Here is an 18,460-nt window from a genome sequence, read left to right as displayed (position 1 = left end):
TTCAAGTCAATGCTATTCATTCTATTTCTATGCATTTAATCCTATCCGATTGCCGAAATCCGATCAGATACCTTTTGAAAAACTGGGCCCTGGTGATATCAATCTCTCACTTCAGTTTTGACAGGAAGGCGGAGAGACCAGTATTAAGGTTTAGGTGGAAGTCGACCAAGGAAGTATGTTTCCAATCCTTACTGTCCACTAGAAATGTGTTCTATCCTAAAACAGTCAGTGACAGCTGTAACCACGTAGCCATCTGGACAGCACTTGGTCAATAACATTGTTTGTCCAATAGATATCCTATAATAAATGTGGTTTGTCCTTCCTTAACTCTGTTGGCAGTGCCTAGTGGGCCATCATACGTTACCATTGAAGCGTCCCTTTCCTCTTCAAGGGGAGGAGACAACATCAACATCACCTGTACTGTCCCGGGAGAGCCAGAGATGGACGTCAGCTTCACATGGACTTATCCTGGCCAGGTAAACTGGATGTCACCATTTCTCAGTGATGCTTGACCTTGGTGTTTCGTCTCTTCAGCTTGTGAGACACACCACCCGCGTCTTCCAGAGCGTCATGGCCGTCGATGACCTGGAGACCATCGACTTTGGAAGATACATCTGCAGAGCCAAGAACAAGCACGGGGAGATCGCAGTGGCCACCAGCGTCCACTCTAACTAGCTAGACAGCAAGAGAGAACACTTATAACCTGTATAGGCATCATTCCACTTCAGTGGCTACTTCACATTAGGCCTCTTGCAGCTTGAGTAGATTTCATCTATGTTTGCCACTTTGCTGAGGTTGATTGACCAATAAGGCTAGCACAGGGATTATACTAGTTGAGCTATTAGAAAACCACAGTGTCAGTTTGACTAGCTCTGTTATCCAGTCAAAATCTGAATGTAAATATCAATTTAGAAATCTGAATGTATCCAGCTTATGTAGATGCACATTTACTCAATGTGTCGGAGGACATTATTAAAGATATGTCCATACCTTTACCTCCTCTACAATGTATTTATGGTGAAACTCTTATTGGTAGGACAGATGGATCTGTATCCCCACACACCTTTCCCTTCTGCGGGGAAATACATTTTACAATGAAACAATATTGGATGCTTTGTTGGGGGATTTGTCTAAAAGGAAGACCATCATGTGAGAGAAGCCTCTGCTCCCTCTGTCTGGTGTGAAGGGGAATCAAATAGAAACAGTGTGCCCTGCCTCACTCCTAATGGGCTCCGCATGTGGAATGTGAAACTCCGGCCCAGATCTTATTATGGTCCAGTGTAACACACTGACTGCATTTCCCACCTCTCTCTCAACAGAAACGCACTAGGCTGTTGCTGTTTCTTAGAATGATCTATACTGAACTACATGGAAAGTGTTGGTCCCATGTTTCATGCGCTTAAATAAAAGATCCCAGAAATGTTCCATTCGCACAAAAAGCTTATTTCTCTAGAATTTTGTTCACAAATGTGGTTACATCCCTGTTAGAACGCATTTCTCCTTTGCCAAGATAATCCATCCACCTGACAGGTGTGGCATATCAAGAAGCTGATTAAACAGCATGATCATTACACAGGTGCACCTTGTGCTGGGGACAATAAAAGGCCACTCTAAAATGTGCAGTTTTGTCACACAACACAATGACACAGATTTCTCAAGTTTTGAGGGAGCGTGCAATTGGCATGCTGACTGCAGGAATGTCCACCAGAGCTGTAATTATCTCACTTATTTTCTCCAGTTTATTTGTGTTTATAAACTGGAGAAAATAATTGAAATTGCATACATTGGTTTTGAAATTGCATTGCTGTTCACTGCAATGTTGTTGTTCCCAAAGTATGTCAATCCTGATTAGCCAATGGGCTTTCATGATTTTACAGGAGTTTCATAATATTTGTTCAGCGCAAGACGACCAGCCTCGGCTCTCCCACCAAATTCAAAACCAAGGCAGCACTGAACATCAGCTAGCAAGCCTTTTGTTATAAGTTCAGGGCGCGAAATGTCATCAGCAAAGAAAAATAAGGCAGATGTCCTCTTGGACAAAGGAATATCGATTTGTTTTACTGAAGGACCGGTCTGTTTGAGCTCTCTGTTGTAAAACTGTTGTTTGTCGGACATCAAGTGTATTGATGACGTTGCCATAAATACATATCTTTAATATGAGGTATCAAATATTTATCTTAGAGGGAAAACAAATCCTGGTATTCCTCAGCACTAGTAGAACATGACACATTAATGCTCCTCTCACAGCCAAGACTAAGATCACAGTGGAGGGGAAAGCCATGACTAAGATCACTGTGGAGGGGAAAGCCAAGACTAAGATCACTGTGGAGGGGAAAGCCATGACAGCCAAGACTAAGATCACAGTGGAGGGGAAAAGCAAAGAAGGCTAGAAGTACTAGATGGGATGCTTGTCAGGTGGGGTAAGTATTAGATGGGAGTAGGGGTGTAACGATTCGTTTTAACAACGATTCGATTTGTATCACGATTCGTGGTTGTCGATACGATTCAAGGACGATATTGGTTCATTTAGAATGATACGATCCGAAACGATTCAGTGACTTGAAATCGATTCAGTAACCTTTTAGCCAAAAATTCAACCAGTGTGACTGAAATAAATACCTGGATACTGGACAGTGCAGGTGAAGTTTCCTAGATTCCTGTTTCTTGTAATGGAATCAGGTATCAATTAATTATGAATATAAATAAACAAGTAAACAACAATGAATGGCAAATGCATTCACATTTTATTTGAATAAAGTGCAAACAACACTTTAGGTTGAATTAACAGGAAGTTAAAATTGTCTGATCTCATTTTCAATATTCAATACATTTTCAATAAAAGTACAGTAAGTGCAACCAACATTTCAACAGTAGGTTTACCTGCTACTTCTGCTTTTGTTTTTCAACATAAAAATATTCAATATTAATATCAAAAATAAAGTGCAACCAACATCTCTTCAGGTTGAATTAACAGTAGGTTTACCTGCTACTTCTGCTTTTGTTTTTCAACATGAAAATATTCAATATTAATATCAAAAATAAAGTGCAACCAACATCTCTTCAGGTTGAATAAAGAGTAGGTTTACCTGCTACTTCTGCTTTTGTTTTTCAACATTACAATACAAATACAGTATTAATATCAAAAATAAAGTGCAACCAACATTTCTTCAGGTTGAATGAGCAGTGGATAAACCTGCTACTACTCTCATTTTAATAAACAAACAATATTCAACAAAAGATCAAGTGTAACCTACTAGGCTACTCTTCAATGACTACAGATTTTTTTTCAAAAATATCAACTGATCAACATGATCTGGCCGCAGAACACTTCTCTGTGCGTTCACTATGTCGCCAGCAGTACTAAAAACTCGTTCTGCTGGCACACTGGTGCCTGGAATGCACAGGTACCGTTTAGCAAGGGTGGAAAGTACAGGTAGCTCATTCTCCTGAGATCTCCACCACTTCATGGCATTTTCAGTCAAAGGCAACGCATCTTTTGCTCGGTACCTTAACACCTCTGCTCTGGCTGTCTCGCTTGTGGATTTTCTTTCTCTTTGGGTGAAGGAATCGCCAAACAGCGCATCTAAGGCTTTCTTCTTACAAGGAGGTGACTCATTTGGAGCTACAATATAAGAAATATATTTCAAAATATAGTCATGTTTCTCATTAATACAAAACAACAACAATCTTTTATTGGTATCACATGAAACACACCTGTGGTCTCTTCATTGAATCCTGACAGCTTTGTGCTTGAGCTTCCCTCGTCTTCCTCCTGATTTCCCATTGCTTGCATCTATTGATGTAAGAATGTGTGAACTGTTCAAATTTCTGCTCTGTAATACTGCACACATAAATTTAGAGGAAGATAAAGAACAGATGAGATTTGAGAGAGGACAAATGAAAGGGGAGAAGAGAAAAGAGCAGAGGAAAGAGGAGAGAAGAGTTACCTGGTGGGACACTTCTGCCTCTAAAACCAGTTTTGTGTAGACCTGTTCTCTGTCCTCTTTTTCCAGGTAGGGCAGTTCTTTAAATCACGGGTCCAACGCTGATGCTGTTTAAAGAACAAGAATATTGCATTCATTGCATAATTAAATTAAGTTGACCTGAAATTGCAAGTGATGACCACCTCCTCATACACAAAATAATCAGAAGATTAAACTTTAGTATGTTTAAAAGAAATGTGGCACAGTGATGATGTAAAGCCACCATGAACTAAGAATTTCTTGTTTACTTTTCCATATGAAAAAACAACTCAAATTCAAACTTGAAAACGCAAAGGTGTGGCATTTTACAAATTAATACAGTCTAATAACCTAAAATATTAACCAAGTTGATTTTAATTAAGACTCCAAATTAATTACCTATGTTGAGAGCATCTTGGGTGCCTCTGTAGCGTGTGGAGAGGTCACTGGCCATCACCCTCTTAATCTCTGCAACCAGGGTTGAGTCGTCTTCGCATGGCTGTAGGTGTTTCAGCAGTTTTGCTTGAAGAGGAGCAATTACAGAGAGAGTTGGCTGGTCTTCTTCACACATCACAGTGGTTGCCATTTTGACAGGACCCATCAACTGAACAATGTCATCCATGTTGGCAATATCACTCTCACTCAGCGTGCCTACATCTGTGACCCCCTTTCGTAGATCCTTGGACATCAGAGTTGCCATTATAGCTGGCTGTTGTTCCAAAAAACGTTCAAGCATTTCGAATGAACTGTTCCATCTGGTGATTATGTCTTGGATCAGTTTATGTTTTGGTGAATCCATCAGTTTGTTTTTCCTGTAGGGTGTGACATGCAATCGGGCTGTGGTGAAAATATCCAACAATTTTTCGCACTTTCCCCAACAACCTGGAAGCACGGTCCACCCCCAAACCCTTCTGCGAAGCAAGGTTGAGTGTATGTGCGAAGCAGGTAATGTGTGGACTGAACTGGGCTTCTGCACCGGCCACAATCATATTCCTGGCGTTATCTGTGACGATGGCAGGATTCTTGTCGTAGATTTTCCACTCCATGCAGGCTTCACGCAGTAACGCGCCAATATTTTTACCAGTATGGGCTTCATTTAAAACTCTGGTTAGCAGATCAAAGGTCTTCATTTTCCACTCCGGATCAATGTGATGAGAGGTAATTGTCACATACCCTTGATTTGAGCATGACGTCCAGCCATCTGTCGTTATCGCTACTCATTCAGCTTGAGAAAGCGACAGCTTCACATCATTCTTAGTACTTTCGTACAATGCAGGAATAACCTTTTCTGAGATGTGTTGTCGGCTTGGTATTGTGTACCTTGGCTCCAATGTTTGAATCATTTCACGGAATCCCGGATTTTCAACCACACTGTAGGGTCGCATGTCTTTGCAGATAAACTTGGCAATTGTTGCCGTGATGTTTTTCGCCCGAGCTGAGTTTTGGCCTAGTCTCTGACTAAACATGCAGGCGAGACCTGAGGCTTCTGCAGAGTTGACTTTACCTTTCGCTGCTGTAGCAGCGGGAACGCTGCAAGAGGTGCCTGGACGGTCGGTGTTGTGTGAAATCCCATGGCGCCTTAGTAGGTGGTTGGAGAGATTTGTCGTGTTGCCGTTGTACTTTACTTGACCTTTACATATCCTACAAACAGCGAGCGACTTATTTAGAACATCTCTGTCTTTGCAAAAGCCAAAGTGTTTCCACACCCAATGGTGGCTTGATAATTTCTCGCTCGTCGGCTTCTGGCTCGTAGGCAGACTGAATCGAGTAATGTTTAAAGCCTTTATCATTAAAAGTGCTAAGAAAAAACATCCATATAAAGTCTGACGTGCTTAAATCCAATGGGTTATTTCCTAGTATCGATACAATCGATTTATTACATTTTAAAACGATGTTAGATTGATATATGTTGTCCAAAAGGCCAACTCGCCGAGCACAGATCGATGTAGTTGGATCATAAGAATATAAATCGATACATCGATGTAGTAGATGGATCGTTACACCCCTAGATGGGAGGCTTGTCAGGTGGGGTAAGTACTAGATGGGAGGCTTGTCAGGTGGGGTAAGTACTAGATGGGAGGAGAGAACAGGTTGAGGCATGTTTGCTGAGATTTAATGAAAAGTAGTACCCTAGCAACTACCCACTCGGCAACAACGAACAACAAATGTCTCTTTCTGCCAGTGAACGTTGACTTTCACATAGATTTACCCCATATCATTATAGATCCAATTATAAGACTATCATTATCAAAATCATCTGTGCAGGATAGAGGGAAGACTAGGTGAAAATAAAACAACAAAAACTACCATCGTTACCAATATATACAGTGGGGAGAACAAGTATTTGATACACTGCCGATTTTGCAGGTTTTCCTACTTACAAAGCATGTAGAGGTCTGTCATTTTTATCATCGGGACACTTCAACTGTGAGAGACGGAATCTAAAACAAAAATCCAGAAAATCACATTGTATGATTTTTAAGTAATTCATTTGCATTTTATTGCATGACATAAGTATTTGATCACCTACCAACCAGTAAGAATTCCGGCTCTCACAGACCTGTTATTTTTTCTTTAAGAAGCCCTCCTGTTCGCCACTCATTACCTGTATTAACTGCACCTGTTTGAACTCGTTACCTGTATAAAAGACACCTGTCCACATACTCAATCAAACAGACTCCAACCTCTCCACAATGGCCAAGACCAGAGAGCTGTGTAAGGACATCAGGGATAAAATTGTAGACCTGCACAAGGCTGGGATGGGCTACAGGACAATAGGCAAGCAGCTTGGTGAGAAGGCAACAACTGTTGGCGCAATTATTAGAAAATGGAAGAAGTTCAAGATGACGGTCAATCACCCTCGGTCTGGGGCTCCATGCAAGATCTCACCTCGTGGGGCATCAATGATCATGAGGAAGGTGAGGGATCAGCCCAGAACTACACGGCAGGACCTGGTCAATGACCTGAAGAGAGCTGGGACCACAGTCTCAAAGAAAACCATTAGTAACACACTACGCCGTCATGGAATAAAATCCTGCAGCGCACGCAAGGTCCCCCTGCTCAAGCCAGCGCATGTCCAGGCCCGTCTGAAGTTTGCCAATGACCATCTGGATGATCCAGAGGAGGAATGGGAGAAGGTCATGTGGTCTGATGAGACAAAAATATAGCTTTTTGGTCTAAACTCCACTCGCCGTGTTTGGAGGAAGAAGAAGGATGAGTACAACCCCAAGAACACCATCCCAACCGTGAAGCATGGAGGTGGAAACTCGCTCTGGATAAGAGCGTCTGCTAAATGACTAAAATGTAAATGTGAATGAAACATCATTCTTTGGGGATGCTTTTCTGCAAAGGGGACAGGACGACTGCATCGTATTGAGGGGAGGATGGATGGGGCCATGTATCGCGAGATCTTGGCCAACAACCTCCTTCCCTCAGTAAGAGCATTGAAGATGGGTCGTGGCTGGGTCTTCCAGCACGACAACGACCAGAAACACACAGCCAGGGCAACTAAAGAGTGGCTCCGTAAGAAGCATCTCAAGGTCCTGGAGTGGCCTAGCCAGTCTCCAGACCTGAACACAATAGAAAATCTTAGGAGGGAGCTGAAAGTCTGTATTGCCCAGCGACAGCCCCGAAACCTGAAGGATCTGGAGAAGGTCTGTATGGAGGAGTGGGCCAAAATCCCTGCTGCAGTGTGTGCAAACCTGGTCAAGACCTACAGGAAACGTATGATCTCTGTAATTGCAAACAAAGGTTTCTGTACCAAATATTAAGTTCTGCTTTTCTGATGTATCAAATACTTATGTCATGCAATAAAATGCAAATTAATTACTTAAAAATCATACAATGTGATTTTCTGGATTTTTGTTTTAGATTCCGTCTCTCACAGTTGAAGTGTACCGATGATAAAAATTACAGACCTCTACAAGCTTTGTAAGTAGGAAAACCTGCAAAATCGGCAGTGTATCAAATACTTGTTCTCCCCACTGTAAGTGTTAATTTGAACTCCATGACGCTGAACTCCATGACGCTGAACTCCATGAGGCTGAACTCCATGACGCTGAACTCCATGACGCTGAACTCCATGAGGCTGAACTCCATTACGCTGAACTCCATGACGCTGAACTCCATGAGGCTGAACTCCATTACGCTGAACTCCATGACGCTGAACTCCATGACGCTGAACTCCATGACGCTGAACTCCATGACGCTGAACTCCATGAGGCTGAACTCCATGACGCTGAACTCCATGATGCTGAACTCCATGAGGCTGAACTCCATGACGCTGAACTCCATGAGGCTGAACTCCATGAGGCTGAACTCCATTACGCTGAACTCCATTACGCTGAACTCCATGAGGCTGAACTCCATGACGCTGAACTCCATGACGCTGAACTCCATTACGCTGAACTCCATGACGCTGAACTCCATGACGCTGAACTCCATGACACTGAACTCCATTACACTGAACTCCATTACACTGAATGGGAAATTGATGTCACAGATTTGACCTATGTGAAATGAAGAAAATGGAATAAGAGTTTTAAATGTTTAAATGGTATTTGAATAAATACAATAAACAAAGTTTGGCCTAAGTTTATTCACCTCTATTTCTGGAAATACACATGGAAATAATTTAGACCTAATGTCACACATTGACATTTTGGCACAACGATGAAAAGTATGTTGATACCTGCTTGTCGAACATCTCATTCTATAATCATGGCATTAATATGGAGTTGGTCCCCCCTTTGCTGCTATAACAGCCTCCACTCTTCTGGGAAGACTTTCCACTAGATGTTGGAACATTGCTGTGGGGACTTGTTTTCATTCAGCCACAAGCATTAGTGAGGTCGGGCACTGATGTTGGGCGATTAGGCCTGGCTCACAGTCGGCGTTCCAAATCATCCCAAAGGTGTTAGATGGGGTTGAGGTCAGGGCTCTGTGCAGGCCAGTCAAGTTCTTCCACACCGACCTCGACAAACCATTTCTGTATGGACCTCGCTTTGTGCACGGGGGCATTGTCATGCTGAAACAGGAAAGGGCCTTCCCCAAACTGTTGCCACAAAGTTAGAAGCACAGAATCGTCTAGAATGTAATTGTATGCCGTAGCGTTACAATTTCCCTTCACTGGAACTAAGGGGCCTAGCCCGAACCATGAAAAACAGCCCCCGACCATTATTCCTCCTCCACCAAACTTTACAGTTGGCACTCTGCAAGGTGGGCAGGTAGCGTTTTCCTGGCATCCGCCAAACCCAGATTCGTCCGTCGGACTGCCAGATGGTGAAGCGTGATTCATCACTCCAGAGAACGCGTTTCCACTGCTCCAGAGTCCAATGGCGGCGAGCTTTACACCACTCCAGGCGATGCTTGGCATTGGTGATCTTAGGCTTGTGTGCGGCTGCTCGGCCATGGAAACCCATTTCATGAAGACTCCCGACGAACAGTTCTTGTTCTGACGCTGCTTCCAGAGGCAGTTTGGAACTCGGTAGTGAGTGATGCAACCGAGGACAGACGATTTTTACTCGCTACGCGCTTCAGCACTCGGCGGTCCCGTTCTGTGAGCTTGTGTGGCCTACCACTTCGCGGCTGAGCCGTTGTTGCTCCTAGACATTTCCACTCCACAATAACAGCACTTACAGTTGACAAGGCCAGCTCTAGCATGGCGAACTGACTTGTTGGAAAGGTGGCATCCTGTGACGGTGCCACGTTGAAAGTCGCGGAGCTCTTCAGTAAGGCCATTCTACTGCCAACGTTTGTTTTTATGGAGATTGCATGGCGGTGTGCTCGATTTGTATACACCTGTCAGCAACGGGTGTGGCTGAAATGGCCGAATCCACAAATGTGAAAGTGTCCACATACTTTTGTGTATATGTAATGTAGATCACACATTGTTAATGGAATAACGCTTTACACAAAGGTAAAAAGTTAGATCATTAGCATAAGAGCAAATTACCACATTCATTATTTAACCTTTATTTAACAAGAACAAATTCTTATTTACAATGACGGCCTACCCCTGGCCAAACCCGGACGACGCTGGGCCAATTGTGCGCCGAAACACGTCAAACCAAAAACACGTCAGCCCACACAAATCAAAACCTGATTTTAATATCATTCAAAGGTCTCTTCAGCGCTCCAACGGCATAACGACAGCCTTAAATGTTTAACTTCAGTCAGTTGGCTTGCCCGGGTTGAGACTTGAGAAAGTAGCAGCGCTTCAGTGTTAAGCGTGCAGCCCAAATGGCACCCCATGGGCCCTGGTCAATAGTAGTGCACTATAAAGGGAATAGGGCATGTTTGCTGAGATTTAATGAAAAGTAGTCCCCTCGGCAACAACAAACAACAAATGTCTCTTTCTGCCGGTGAACGTTGACTTTCACATAGATTTACCCCATATCATTATAGATCCAATTATAAGACTATCATTATCAAAATCATCTGTGCAGGATAGAGGGAAGACTAGGTGAAAAATAAAACAACAAAAACGACCATAGTTCCCAATATATAAGTGTTATTTTGATAGACATACTTTATTCAAATCAAACTAATAAAATAAAGTGAATATATCACTGCTAACAGAATTTGATCCATTTGAAACCCTAGATAGAACACATCAGGAGATTATTATCACTATAAATCCATCACAAATCAACAACTGGCACCTTGCTTGGTAGAGTCAAGACACTCAGACCGTTCAGAAATAAAACCACTTCCAAATAAACAATGAAACATATATACACATTTATTAATTCTGAGGTATGGTGTTTTGGATCAGGGAGTGGGTGTAGCTATAGGTTACATCCTAAACGGCACCCTATTCCCTATGTAGTGCACTACTTTAGACCAGAGAATGGCACCCTATTCCCTATATAGTGCACTACTTTTGACCGGAGCCCTATGGGCCATGGTTGAAAGTAGTGCACTACATAGGGAATAGACTTCTATTTGGGATGCCAGCCAGTCTAGCCGATAGCCGTCCTCAGCTGAGATAAATGAAGACGACGGACTGGATGGGCTCCCTGCAGACTGGACACAGCTTGTTCCTCTTCTTCAGTTTCTTGGCGCAGGTGTAACAGGCCATGAGGTGTCCGGTGCGTCCGTGTACAATGCAGCCGTTCTTGGGCCTGGTCTGACAGATGACGCAGGGCTCCAGGCAGCTGGCGGGGAGGTGAGCCTCCTGGCTGTTGAAGCGCTCCAGGTCTGGTGCCATCACTTCCTGGCTGAAGGGGGCGCTAGAGGACGAGCCTGAGCCTACACCACTGGAAGAAGAAGAAGAGGTGGAGGGCTGGGAGGAGCAGGCTGACTCTTTGGAATCGGGGCCAGAGATGGACACCAATTCCTGGGAGTCTTTGAGGAGGGGAAGGGGCGACTGGGCTCTCTTCCCGTCTGGGACATCCAGTCCTTCAGCCTCGGTCTCGTCTGTCTCTGTCGGGGCTGGGGAAAGCTTGGGGGACGAAGGTTTGAGGTTGGGGGCCATGGTGGTGGTGGTGGTGGTGATAGCAGAGTTGCTGTCAGACTGGGGAAACCAGTCCTTTCTTAGCTTCCAGCAGCGGTTGCAGTTACGGGGCAGGGGAGGGTTCAACTCCTCACACTTCGAGCACTTCCAGTAGTCCTGAAACACAACAGACGACACCGCTAGATTAGACAGACGACACCGCTAGATTAGACAGACGACACCGCTAGATTAGACAGACGACACCGCTAGATTAGACAGACGACACCGCTAGATTAGACAGACGACACCGCTAGATTAGACAGACGACACCGCTAGATTAGACAGACGACACCACTAGATTAGACAGACGACACCGCTAGACTAGACAGACGACACCGCTAGACTAGACAGACGACACCGCTAGATTAGACAGACGACACCGCTAGATTAGACAGACGACACCGCTAGATTAGATTAGACAGACGACACCGCTAGATTAGATTAGACAGACGACACCGCTAGATTAGACAGAAGACACCGCTAGATTAGATTAGACAGACGACACCGCTAGATAAGATTAGACAGACGACACCGCTAGATTAGACAGACGACAGCGCTAGATTAGATTAGACAGACGACACCGCTAGATTAGATTAGACAGACGACACCGCTAGATTAGACAGACGACAGCGCTAGATTAGATTAGACAGACGACACGGCTAGATTAGACAGACGACAGCGCTAGATTAGATTAAACAGACGACACCGCTAGATTAGACAGACGACAGCGCTAGATTAGATTAGACAGACGACACCGCTAGATTAGATTAGACAGACGACACCGCTAGATTAGATTAGACAGACGACACCGCTAGATTAGACAGACGACACCGCTAGATTAGACAGACGACAGCGCTAGATTAAACAACAGCGCTAGATTAGACAACAGACATTACAACTAGATTAAACAACAGATAATAGAGCTAAATTGGACGACACCGCTAGATTAGACAACAGGCCATACAACTAGATTAGACAACAGGCCATACAACTAGATTAGACAACAGGCCATACAGCTAGATTAGACAACAGGTCATACAACTAGATTAGACAACAGGCCATACAACTAGATTAGACAACAGGCCATACAGCTAGATTAGACAACAGGCCATACAGCTAGATTAGACAACAGGCCATACAACTAGATTAGACAACAGGCAATACAACTAGATGAGACAACAGGCCATACAACTAGATTATACAACAGGCCATACAGCTAGATTAGACAACAGGCAATACAACTAGATTAGACAACAGGCCATACAACTAGATTATACAACAGGCCATACAGCTAGATTATACAACAGGCCATACAGCTAGATTAGACAACAGGCAATACAACTAGATTAGACAACAGGCCATACAACTAGATTATACAACAGGCCATACAGCTAGATTATACAACAGGCCATACAGCTAGATTAGACAACAGGCAATACAACTAGATTAGACAACAGGCCATACAACTAGATTATACAACAGGCCATACAGCTAGATTAGACAACACCACTAGATTAGACAACAGGCCATACAACTAGATTAGACAACAGGCCATACAGCTAGATTAGACAACAGGCCATACAACTAGATTAGACAACAGGCAATACAACTAGATTAGACAACAGGCCATACAACTAGATTATACAACAGGCCATACAGCTAGATTAGACAACAGGCAATACAACTAGATTAGACAACAGGCCATACAACTAGATTATACAACAGGCCATACAGCTAGATTATACAACAGGCCATACAGCTAGATTAGACAACAGGCAATACAACTAGATTAGACAACAGGCCATACAACTAGATTATACAACAGGCCATACAGCTAGATTATACAACAGGCCATACAGCTAGATTAGACAACAGGCAATACAACTAGATTAGACAACAGGCCATACAACTAGATTATACAACAGGCCATACAGCTAGATTAGACAACACCACTAGATTAGACAACAGGCCATACAACTAGATTAGACAACAGGCCATACAACTAGATTAGACAACAGGCCATACAACTAGATTAGACAACAGGCCATACAGCTAGATTAGACAACAGGCCATAGAACTAGATTAGACAACAGGCCATACAACTAGATTAGACAACAGGCCATACAACTAGATTAGACAACAGGCCATACAGCTAGATTAGACAACAGGCCATACAACTAGATTAGACAACAGGCCATACAGCTAGATTAGACAACAGGCCATACAACTGGATTAGACAACAGGCCATACAACTAGATTAGACAACACCACTAGATTAGACAACAGGCCATACAGCTAGATTAGACAACAGGCAATACAACTAGATTAGACAACAGGCCATACAACTAGATTATACAACAGGCCATACAGCTAGATTATACAACAGGCCATACAACTAGATTAGACAACAGGCCATACAACTAGATTATACAACAGGCCATACAGCTAGATTATACAACAGGCCATACAGCTAGATTAGACAACAGGCAATACAACTAGATTAGACAACAGGCCATACAACTAGATTATACAACAGGCCATACAGCTAGATTAGACAACACCACTAGATTAGACAACAGGCCATACAACTAGATTAGACAACAGGCCATACAACTAGATTAGACAACAGGCCATACAACTAGATTAGACAACAGGCCATACAGCTAGATTAGACAACAGGCCATACAACTAGATTAGACAACAGGCCATACAACTAGATTAGACAACAGGCCATACAACTAGATTAGACAACAGGCCATACAGCTAGATTAGACAACAGGCCATACAACTAGATTAGACAACAGGCCATACAGCTAGATTAGACAACAGGCCATACAACTGGATTAGACAACAGGCCATACAACTAGATTAGACAACAGGCCATACAGCTAGATTAGACAACAGGCCATACAACTAGATTAGACAACAGGCCATACAACTAGATTAGACAACAGGCCATACAACTAGATTAGACAACACCACTAGATTAGACAACAGGCCATACAACTAGATTAGACAACAGGCCATACAACTAGATTAGACAACACCACTAGATTAGACAACAGGCCATACAACTAGATTATACAACAGGCCATACAACTAGATTAGACAACAGGCCATACAACTAGATTAGACAACAGGCCATACAACTAGATTATACAACAGGCCATACAACTAGATTAGACAACAGGCCATACAACTAGATTAGACAACAGGCCATACAACTAGATTAGACAACAGGCCATACAACTAGATTAGACAACAGGCCATACAACTAGATTAGACAACAGGCCATACAACTAGATTAGACAACAGGCCATACAACTAGATTAGACAACACCACTAGATTAGACAACAGGCCATACAACTAGATTAGATAACAGGCCATACAGCTAGATTAGACAACAGGCCATACAACTAGATTAGACAACAGGCCATACAACTAGATTAGACAACAGGCCATACAACTAGATTAGACAACAGGCCATACAACTAGATTAGACAACAAGCAATACAGCTAGATTAGACAACTGGCAATACAACTAGATTAGACAACAGGCCATACAGCTAGATTAGACAACAGGCCATACAACTAGATTAGACAACAGGCCATACAACTAGATTAGACAACAGGCCATACAACTAGATTAGACAACAGGCCATACAGCTAGATTAGACAACAGGCCATACAACTAGATTAGACAACAGGCCATACAGCTAGATTAGACAACAGGCCATACAACTAGATTAGACAACAGGCCATACAACTAGATTAGACAACAGGCCATACAGCTAGATTAGACAACAGGCCATACAACTAGATTAGACAACAGGCCATACAACTAGATTAGACAACAGGCCATACAACTAGATTAGACAACAGGCCATACAACTAGATTAGACAACAGGCCATACAACTAGATTAGACAACACCACTAGATTAGACAACAGGCCATACAACTAGATTAGACAACAGGCCATACAACTAGATTAGACAACACCACTAGATTACACAACAGGCCATACAACTAGATTATACAACAGGCCATACAACTAGATTAGACAACAGGCCATACAACTAGATTAGACAACAGGCCATACAACTAGATTATACAACAGGCCATACAACTAGATTAGACAACAGGCCATACAACTAGAATTGACAACAGGCCATACAACTAGATTAGACAACAGGCCATACAACTAGATTAGACAACAGGCCATACAACTAGATTAGACAACAGGCCATACATCTAGATTAGACAACACCACTAGATTAGACAACAGGCCATACAACTAGATTAGATAACAGGCCATACAGCTAGATTAGACAACAGGCCATACAACTAGATTAGACAACAGGCCATACAACTAGATTAGACAACAGGCCATACAACTAGATTAGACAACAGGCCATACAACTAGATTAGACAACAGGCCATACAGCTAGATTAGACAACAGGCCATACAACTAGATTAGACAACAGGCCATACAGCTAGATTAGACAACAGGCCATACAACTAGATTAGACAACAGGCCATACAACTAGATTAGACAACAGGCCATACAGCTAGATTAGACAACAGGCCATACAACTAGATTAGACAACAGGCCATACAACTAGATTAGACAACAGGCCATACAACTAGATTAGACAACAGGCCATACAACTAGATAAGACAACACCACTAGATTAGACAACAGGCCATACAACTAGATTAGACAACAGGCCATACAACTAGATTAGACAACACCACTAGATTAGACAACAGGCCATACAACTAGATTATACAACAGGCCATACAACTAGATTAGACAACAGGCCATACAACTAGATTAGACAACAGGCCATACAACTAGATTAGACAACAGGCCATACAACTAGATTAGACAACAGGCCATACAACTAGATTAGACAACAGGCCATACAACTAGATTAGACAACAGGCCATACAACTAGATTAGACAACAGGCCATACAACTAGATTAGACAACAGGCCATACAACTAGATTAGACAACACCACTAGATTAGACAACAGGCCATACAACTAGATTAGATAACAGGCCATACAGCTAGATTAGACAACAGGCCATACAACTAGATTAGACAACAGGCCATACAACTAGATTAGACAACAGGCCATACAACTAGATTAGACAACAGGCAATACAGCTAGATTAGACAACTGGCAATACAGCTAGATTAGACAACAGGCCATACAACTAGATTAGACAACAGGCCATACAACTAGATTAGACAACACCACTAGATTAAACAACAGGCCATACAACTAGATTAGACAACAGGCAATACAGCTAGATTAGACAACAGGCCATACAGCTAGATTAGACAACAGACACTACAACTAGATTAGACAACAGGCCATACAACTAGATTAGACAACAGGCCATACAACTAGATTAGACAACAGGCCATACAACTAGATTAGACAACAGGCCATACAACTAGATTAGACAACAGGCAATACAGCTAGATTAGACAACAGGCAATACAACTAGATTAGACAACAGGCAATACAGCTAGATTATACAACAGGCCATACAGCTAGATTAGACAACACCACTAGATTAGACAACAGGCCATACAACTAGATTAGACAACAGGCCATACAACTAGATTAGACAACAGGCAATACAACTAGATTAGACAACAGGCCATACAGCTAGATTAGACAACACCAATAGATTAGACAACAGGCCATACAACTAGATTATACAACAGGCCATACAGCTAGATTATACAACAGGCCATACAGCTAGATTAGACAACAGGCAATACAACTAGATTAGACAACAGGCAATACAGCTAGATTAGACAACACCACTAGATTAGACAACAGGCCATACAACTAGATTAGACAACAGGCCATACAACTAGATTAGACAACAGGCCATACAGCTAGATTATACAACAGGCCATACAGCTAGATTAGACAACACCAATAGATTAGACAACAGGCCATACAACTAGATTATACAACAGGCCATACAGCTAGATTATACAACAGGCCATACAGCTAGATTAGACAACAGGCAATACAACTAGATTAGACAACAGGCAATACAGCTAGATTAGACAACAGCACTAGATTAAACAACATGCCATACAGCTAGCTTATACAACAGGCCATACAGCTAGATTAGACAACAGGCAATACAACTAGATTAGACAACAGGCAATACAGCTAGATTAGACAACACCACTAGATTAGACAACAGACCATACAACTAGATTAGACAACAGGCCATACAGCTAGATTAGACAACACCAATAGATTAGACAACAGGCCATACAACTAGATTAGACAACAGGCCATACAACTAGATTAGACAACAGGCCATACAACTAGATTAGACAACAGGCAATACAACTAGATTAGACAACAGGCCATACAACTAGATTAGACAACAGGCAATACAGCTAGATTAGACAACAGGCCATACAACTAGATTAGACAACAGGCCATACAACTAGATTAGACAACAGGCAATACAACTAGATTAGACAACAGGCCATACAACTAGATTAGACAACACCACTAGATTAGACAACAGGCCATACAACTAGATTAGACAACAGGCCATACAGCTAGATTAGACAACAGGCCATACAACTAGATTAGACAACAGGCCATACAACTAGATTAGACAACAGGCCATACAACTAGATTAGACAACAGGCAATACAGCTAGATTAGACAACTGGCAATACAGCTAGATTAGACAACAGGCCATACAACTAGATTAGACAACAGGCCATACAACTAGATTAGACAACACCACTAGATTAAACAACAGGCCATACAACTAGATTAGACAACAGGCAATACAGCTAGATTAGACAACAGGCCATACAGCTAGATTAGACAACAGACACTACAACTAGATTAGACAACAGGCCATACAACTAGATTAGACAACAGGCCATACAACTAGATTAGACAACAGGCCATACAACTAGATTAGACAACAGGCCATAC

General features: G+C 42.5%; 1 protein-coding gene and 1 long non-coding RNA gene across 2 annotated transcripts in view; both read right to left on the bottom strand.

Annotated features, from left to right (window-relative positions):
• Positions 1 to 3,086: 3,086 nt before the first annotated feature.
• LOC311118665 lies at positions 3,087 to 4,593 on the bottom strand. Its single transcript, XR_014611835.1, has 4 exons — positions 4,362 to 4,593; positions 3,948 to 4,051; positions 3,715 to 3,793; positions 3,087 to 3,622 (listed from the first exon to the last, which is right to left on the bottom strand). It is a non-coding gene; the product is annotated as an uncharacterized lncRNA (long non-coding RNA).
• Positions 4,594 to 9,919: 5,326 nt separating this feature from the next.
• Positions 9,920 to 18,460, bottom strand: part of LOC311118669 (E3 ubiquitin-protein ligase Mdm2-like) — a gene marked incomplete at its 5' end in the record, with an annotated part of 99,391 nt that continues 90,850 nt past the window's right edge. The window contains one exon of the mRNA XM_084193457.1: positions 9,920 to 11,574. Coding sequence (XP_084049583.1) covers positions 10,942 to 11,574 — 633 coding nt within the window. The 3' untranslated portion in view covers positions 9,920 to 10,941. The remainder of the gene's footprint in view (positions 11,575 to 18,460) is intronic.

Source organism: Coregonus lavaretus (genome assembly GCF_964263955.1).
Source record: "Coregonus lavaretus genome assembly, contig: HAP1_SCAFFOLD_603, whole genome shotgun sequence".
Lineage (NCBI taxonomy): Eukaryota > Metazoa > Chordata > Actinopteri > Salmoniformes > Salmonidae > Coregonus > Coregonus lavaretus.
Note: the sequence above shows the minus strand (reverse complement) of the source record. Positions and strands in the feature narration are given on the sequence as shown.